At 38.5% G+C, this 8,037-nt stretch overlaps 1 protein-coding gene across 1 annotated transcript; it reads right to left on the reverse strand.

The window, feature by feature from the left end:
* Nucleotides 1–5,740: 5,740 nt before the first annotated feature.
* LOC122051652 (basic endochitinase-like) lies at nt 5,741–7,310 on the reverse strand. Its single transcript, XM_042612871.1, has 3 exons — nt 6,738–7,310; nt 6,408–6,561; nt 5,741–6,234 (listed from the first exon to the last, which is right to left on the reverse strand). The coding sequence occupies exons 1-3, from the start codon at nt 7,288–7,290 to the stop codon at nt 5,865–5,867; spliced, it is 1,077 nt and encodes a 358-aa protein (XP_042468805.1). The 5' UTR covers nt 7,291–7,310; the 3' UTR covers nt 5,741–5,864.
* Between the last annotated feature and the right edge of the window lie 727 nt (nt 7,311–8,037).

Below are 8,037 nucleotides of genomic sequence, written 5' to 3' on the forward strand. Positions count from 1 at the left end.
GAGATTAGATCTCTTTCCTTATTTGTAGATTGGTAAGATATTTTATTTTCTCTTTAAAAATTATTCACATATTGTAAAATTAAAATTATGGAAATTTCTTTTTATTAACCATGTAGAGATTTTTAAAGAGAAATTTTATTTTTTAAAATTTCCGGAAACAAATTAGGAAGTTTTAATTGTTGATTAAAACTTATCCAATTTGTTCTCCAATGATGTGGCCGGCCATGAGATTGTAATTGGGGAAATTTTATTTTATTTTTTCTCAATTAAATCATGATAAGGAAATTGAGGAAATTTTATTGTAATTAAATTTCCTAATTTGCCTAGGCCAAGGAATATAAAAGAAGGGGTGAGGGTGGTTTCATTGAACAACCTCTATTGTTTTCTCTCCCTCTTTTCCTTGGTGTTGTGGCCGGCCATCATCCTCTCCCTCTCTTCCTCTTGTGGTGGCCGAATACTTCATCCCTCTTGGAGTTCTTGTGGTGGTCGGATACTACTTGGAGAAGAAGAAGAAGAAAGAGAGAAAGCTAGCATCTCTTGGAGCTTGGTTAGTATTTTGGTTTTCTTCTTTGGTGAAGTTCTTCCTTTGTGGCCGAACCTTGCTTGGAGGAGAAGAAGGTGGTTGGTGGTTTCTCATCTCGGTAGATCGTTGCCCACACAACGTCCGAGGTTAGAAGAGGAATACGATAGAAGATCAAGAGGTTTTTCTACAAGGTATAACTAGTAATTTTTATTTCCGCATCATACTAGTTATTTATGGAAATAATACCAAATACAAGAGGCTTACGTTCTAGTATTTCGAATATGTTTTTCGAAGTTGTGTTCTTTTATTTTTTTTCCCCTTGTGATTTGATTGTTCTTTTTGGTTAACCTAAAGTTATTTTAGGAAATTAAATATTAGCTTTCTATAAAAGGTTTTGTCTAGTCGGTGGTGGTTGCTCCCATATCCAAGAAGGCCATGTGCCTCGCCACGTCAGTACTGGGAACCAATTATGGAAATTAATATTTAATGGAATTAATAACTTAAGGTGATTTGGGTCGAACGTGTTAAGTTCCGCAGGAGACCCAAGTCAAAACCTAAAAGAACGAATAGATTAAGTTTTGGATCAAACGTGTTAAGTTCCGTAGGCGATCCAAAATTTAATTTAAAAGAACACATGGTAGCTAGGAAAAAGTTCAGACCTTTGTACAAAATTTTTGTACAGTGGAACCTCTAGGTTTTCCGAGTAGCAACCAACACGTTGGACAGGTAGAAAACCAGATTTGAGTAATCTGAGACCCTGGGGGTCAGCTGCTTATATTCATGACAGTTCTCACAAGTATGGAAAACTAAGGCCTAGGGGTAAGAAATGTATCTTTATAAGATATCATGAGACCTCCAAAGGTTATGTTTTCATAGGTGAGCAACTAGATGGAACCATCTCCAAAATAGACTCGAGAGATGTGACTTTTCTCGAAACAGAGTTCCCAATTAGAGGTAATGTTGATAAAAATATTCCTCTATTTGAGGAGGATGAGATATTATCAATGAGAGAGGTGTCAAAAGGGATACCTGAGTCTAGTCAACTGAGTGGGAGTGATATGCCGAGTCATGAGTTGATTCTCAACAGCCCAACTTACGGAGAAGTGTTCGTAAGATCAAATCTAAGAAAAGGTTTGATATTGAGAATGAGGTATTGGTTACACTTCCAATTGACGATGACGAACCTCAATCCATTGAGGAAGCATTGGGATGTAGAGTTAGAGAAAAATGGAAAGCTGCAATGGTTGAAGAAATGGAGTCCATGATTCAAAATCATGTTTGGGACTTAGTCGATCTTCCTCCGGGCCGAAGGGCTATTAGGAATAAGTGGATTCTCAAAATAAAAAGGAAAGCAGATGGATTGATTAACAGATACAAAGCTCGTTTAGTTGCAAAAGGATATACCCAAATGGAGGATATTGACTTTGAAGAGACATTTTCTCCTGTAGTGAAATTTGTATCAATAAGAGTTATTTTGGCCTTTGTGGCACATTATGACTTGGAATTACATCAAATGGATGTAAAAACCGCTTTCCTTAATAGTGATCTTGACGAAGAAATCTATATGGTTCAACCAGAAGGTTTCATTGCTGAAGGCCAAGAGCAAAAAGTATGTAGACTTAGAAAGTCTATATATGGGCTAAAGCAAGCGTCAAGACAATGGAACATAAGGTTTAACGAAGTCGTTTTATCTTATAGTTTCGAGATGATCAATGAGGATCATTGTGTTTTCCTGAAAAGGGAAAAAGGAAAGTATGTCATTTTATTATTATATGTTGATGATATACTGATAGCTGAAAATGACATAGGATATGTGAATGAAGTCAAGAAGTGGCTGTCATCACAATTTGATACAACAGATATGGGAGAAGCTGAATACATCTTAGGAGTGAAGATCATAAGAGATCGTTCTAAAAGACTTTTGGGTTTGTCACAAGAGTCTTATATAAATAAGATGTTATATCATTTCAGCATGTCTAATTGCAACATAGAACATACACCTATTGTAAAAGGTACTGTGTTGAGCAAGAGTATGTGTCCTAAAACTCCAGAGGAAATAGCTGAGATGAATAAAAAATCATATGCCAGTGCTATTGGTAGTTTGATGTACACTATATTGTGTACACGTCCCGATATCAGCTATGTTGTGGGCTTGGTCAGTCGCTTCCAGTCAAACCCAGGACCGAGACACTGGAAGGCAGTAAAAAGGATATTCAGATATCTAAAGGCGACAACAGATTATTGTCTCTGTTTTCAAGGATCAGATATGAGTCTGAAAGGTTATTCAGATGCAGATTGAGCTGGAGACTTGGATGATAGAAAATCCACATCAGGCTATGCATTCTTGTTGAATGGTGGCGCCATCTCCTGGAATAACAAGAAACAATCTTGTGTAGCTTTGTCGACTATGGAAGCTGAATATGTGGCATGTTCAACAGTTGTGCAAGAAGCAGTTTGGTTGAGAAGGTTTCTGAAGCATCTGAAAATTGCTGAGGATAGTGGGAGTCCAGTAACTGTCTACTGTGACAGTCAAGCTGCAATAGCTTTTTCCAAGGATCCCAAATATCATAGCAAAGGCAAGCATATAGAAATTAAATATAATTTTGTAAGGGATATTGTGGCTAAAAGAAAAGTCATTCTTGAGTATGTCCCTACACGTATTATGCTTGCAGATCCTTTTACTAAGCCAATGACTAAAGAGTTATTTAAAGAACATGTAAAGTCTTTGGGACTTCGTAGAATGTAACAATATTGAAATAACAATCAGACTTTGTATTTTGATTGTGTCATTTGCTATAATTTATTCAGTGTATATGTTGTATTTGTTACATTCATATAAGATCTCGGTGAGCATGTTGGCAGGTGGAGATTGGTCCACTCACATGGACAATCTTCTCTGTTTGTTAAGTACAAATAGGGGTAAGACCGTTACTTATCAAACAGCTTACGTTGCTGAAATTATGAAATTAGAGACAGATTCATAAGTTGAGGTCGCCTTGATAATTGTGTCAAGATGAGATCATTTATGTGTAAATAATGATCTAAGTAAATTATCCCACCATTTACTGAACTTGTTGAAGGCCAGATTAGAATTCATATGTTGAATTCAGGATTAGACGTTAAGTATGTCTAGATCAAAATCTGTACGATGTTAAAATTTGAAGACAACATGCACTCTTTTTAGTAAAAAGAATAACATTGTAGCATGTGATTCATACCACATGTGCTATTGCGACAATAAAGGTAGTAGGAGAATGAATCCCTATTTCTCTACTATGTGAGACTTTTGAGATTATATGTTAATCTCAGTTTTTGCCTTAGTGACTATTTAGCTGTTTACTTGAAGTTTTAATCAGTGTCTGCTACTTTAGCATGTATCCTATGGCTATGTATAATTCGGTCTATGGAGCATAACTAGGAAAATGACTGATTAAAATGAATAGATTCTAGCTAAAAAGGAAGATTAAATATATTTACATCTTTTGTTGTTATTCACTGGTCGGCTCATTTCTGTTATGTACGGAAATGAATGTGAATATAGGATATGGAACATGCTCATGACATAATGGTCATTATAAGGGACTAGAGATGTTCATATCGATGTAAATAAAAATTATTTAATCTGGGTAAATAGCAAGACATAGATATCTTCAAGATAATGGTTGTGTGCCACTTGAAGATTGGATGGATCCTGGATGAAGGTTATGTGCCACCAGGAAAGTGGCTAAGTGTTATAAAGAGTGTGTCTCTAATTTATTTGAGTAGCTAAGCAAAGTGTAACAACTTTATTAGCATTCATTGCTCAACGAGCGGCTAAGTCAAGGTGTAACAATCTTCTTAGCAACTATCGCTCAGTGTGCTTGCTGTCGCACGAACCATTTTCTCTAAGTATGGATTAGATGTTCTCATATGGTCTATGTGACCAAACTCTCTAATAGTTTATGTGACTCATTAAGTCTTTGTGACTTACCTGAATGAACTAGTCTTAGTGACTTACCTTGGACGAGTGAGAGATGTTGGAAATGGGGAGAGTGGGATATGGGAACATGACCCATGTTCCCCACTACTCATAATGGAAAAGGTCCATTATGCTCCTGGTTTATTTCCCTATATAAAGGGGATGCGTCCAAGGATCACGTAATGAGAATCGTGGTGCGTTGGAGACGAGAGTAAGAGGAGAACATCCAAGGCAGCGGGATTTGGTTTGTGGAATTGCGGAGGACTTTCTGATCCTGTGATCGCTCTTCCGACAACGAGTTTCGTCATTGTCGATTATGAATCTACGGGAGATCGCTGTAAGTTTTTACCGCTTTTAATTTAATTAATTTCTCTTTCATGTATTTAGAATTTTTACACCTTCCTCTTGTCATTACCCTCTAGCTCCAAGAGTGCACCTCATCGAAGATCCCAACCAACACCTCCTATTCCCATCGCCTTGTCTATAAAGAAAGGAGAACTTCTCTCTCTAAACTAATGGCAGAGGGATGACTTAATTATTACAATTATTGAGAAAATAGATGCTTGCTAAAAGATATATAAGGAAGATGATGGGCCTTGTATACCAAACTTAAAAAAATTTGGTGTGGATAGGACGCAATATCAATTGTCAGGATTAGCAATATAAAAAACATATCTAATATCAATTGTTAAATCGAATTAACCAATTAAATCAATCAAATTAAGAAATTAAATTTAAAATTTTAGTTTTAAAAAAATATTATTTTTTAAGAATTTATATAGTTTGATTTTGATTTATAATCAATCGATTAATATACACAAATTGGACGATGCAACTCAACTAATAAACGATCTAATATCAATCAATGAGAAAAATTCGATTAATCCAATAACAGACCAAACTAATCAATTTTATGTCAATTCTATTTATTCAATTTTAATGACAATTCTATCGATTCAATTTGTTAAAAAAATTAATTTAATCAAGTGTGATTTATTCAATCCATTTAATTTTTAACCAGTTGCTTACCTCTAAATATGCCCAAAGTGTCAGCATAAAACAGGGATGCAAAATTTGTAAGTTCGAGGTGATAAATTATTCTTGTCGTCGGGTGTCGGAAAAGAGCTGGTTGCTGCTGCCTCATTGCACTCGTTACACAAAGCACGCGAGTGCTTGCAATGCCTCACAAATCATTGGGGCAGTTAAAAGAGAATTCATCTACAGAAAGACTTGAGCTTCTGCATCTCTGAAACAGTTAATTAAAGTATCGATAGATTTATATATCATAATAATAATCATTTATTTTATCATATTTAGGCATTACATCAAGCTAGCCTTAATACATTATTATTATTATTATTATTATTATTATTATTATTATTATTAACCAAAAGGGGCCTGATTATAGCAGTCCAAATTGTCCCCGTAGGTCACCCCCAGTATATCACAGTACCTCTTGTAGAATCCAATTCGGTCAGCGACTTGTGCGTTGGTTCCTTTGCCACACTCGATTCCTCCATTGATGATGTTGGTGATGACGCCGTACCCTGGGAGCCGGCCGGCTGCTCTGTCAGCACTCGACGGCGTCCATCGTCCGACGATCACATCGTGGCACGAGGGTTTCGGGGATTGCGCGGTCATCCAGAACCAAATGGCCGTCTTGAAAGAGACGGTTGGATCCGAAGCGACTAAGTCCGGATTGTTGAGCAAGTCCGACCCGATAGCTCGGCCTGCGGGCCCGTAGTTGTAGTTGCTACAACAATAAACGACAACGCATTAACGTTTTTTTGCCCAAACCCACTGGACACTCAGTGGAGGATATTGGTTTGTGCACCAACTACCGAGTGGATATATAGACGGTGATACTTGAAGATGTCATAAGTTAAAAGAAAAGGTAAACAGAAAAAGACAAAGAAAGACCCTCACTAAGATATTTGGATGGGTCCTCGGCCGTAATACTTCTTTCCGGCAGCACACGGCCATTGCGAGCTTGTCACGCAGTAATCTGGTGGATTCCCTTGTTCCACCAAGAAGCAGTAACCCCATGCGTAAGGGCCGTCTGGAGCACTTGACCATCCTCCTATTTTTTATTCATTTTTTTTGGAGTACTCGGTGTTAGACTTTAAACAATTAAATGAAAATTCTTTTAGAAGTATTTCACTCAAGAGTTCTAGAGCTAAATTGTAATGTATTAAATTCGAGGAGCCAAATGAAAAATATGTATCGTCTTCGACGCAAAGCGAGCTGGGCACTCACCGGTTGTTTCATGGGATGTCTGTGCGAAGAACGCCGCGAGCTCCCTCTTCTGAGCGGTGATGTCGCCGGTCGTCCCGAACCCTGCGAACGAGTTCGCCGCGGTGATGAACGCGTTGTAGGTGTAGAAGCCCTTGCCCGGGCAGGCGGCGTCATTCCGGTGCAGCAGCATCTGCTCGAAAACAGAGGAGGTGATGATCGACGACACGCCGCTTCCGCTAGGAGGAGATGGGGAGGGAGTTGAGCCACTGCACTGGCTCTGGCAGCCTGCACCGCAGTAAGCGGAAGTGGACCCGCAGTAGCCGTACTGGCTACAGCAGAGGCTGCCGGAGCAGAGCGCGCCGCCGGCCTGGCTTCCGCACTGTGCGCCGGAGCCGCACTGGCTCTGGCAGCCGGTGCCGCAGTAGGCAGAGGAGGAGCCGCAATAGCCGTATTGGCTGCAGCAGAGACCGCCGGAGCAGAGAGCGCCGCCGGCTTGGCTGCCGCACTGCTGCGCGTGGGATGAGGTGGCGACGGCGGTGAAGAAAACGGCCAAGAAGCAGATTTGGATCTTCATGTTTCCTGAGTAATCCAACTGGGAATGCGGAATGATAGGACTTGCGGCTTACTTATATGTGTAAATCTTAAATTAATACAAGCTTTTATTGTTATTATTTAATATAAAAGCTTTCGAGATGAGTTCATTTCGATTTATTTTCCAGATAAAATATTTTCATTTGACTTCGACTTTGTTTCCAAACCACCAGTTCAATATCCAAACAAGTCAATGAAAAGGATAGTCATAGTCATTGTCATTATCCACAGTTAAATCAGCTATGGTATAGTGATTGTCATTATCCACAGGATGGTGAACAACAGATTAGTCATTGTCATTATCCACAGCGATTGTAGTTTGAGAATATTGTAGCATTTTTAACCTTGTATTTTCCTGGAAATTCAAAAGACCTAACAAAACATTATTAACAACAGTTCGAGTTTCATAACAAAGTAAAGAGATTGTGAGTTGTTTGTCCTACTGAGCACCCTATACAATTACATTACAAAACATGTAGCAATTGATCGGTTGATCCGGCCAGCCAACAAGACAATTACCAGCGGCCCACCATTTCTTAGGCGACCAAATTACACTAGAGAGCTTGACCAAGGAAATAACTAAATTAACTCTAGATTGGCTGTTAAGAATGAGAACTATTTACAGGAGAGAGAGAGATTAGTTAGTAACTAGGAAGAGAAAAGAAAAAAAAAAAAAATTCACTAATCTTCATGGTCATAATCCTCATCCTCGTCTATCTGCATGGTCACA

Source organism: Zingiber officinale, chromosome 3A, assembly GCF_018446385.1.
Source record: "Zingiber officinale cultivar Zhangliang chromosome 3A, Zo_v1.1, whole genome shotgun sequence".
Classification (NCBI taxonomy): domain Eukaryota; kingdom Viridiplantae; phylum Streptophyta; class Magnoliopsida; order Zingiberales; family Zingiberaceae; genus Zingiber; species Zingiber officinale.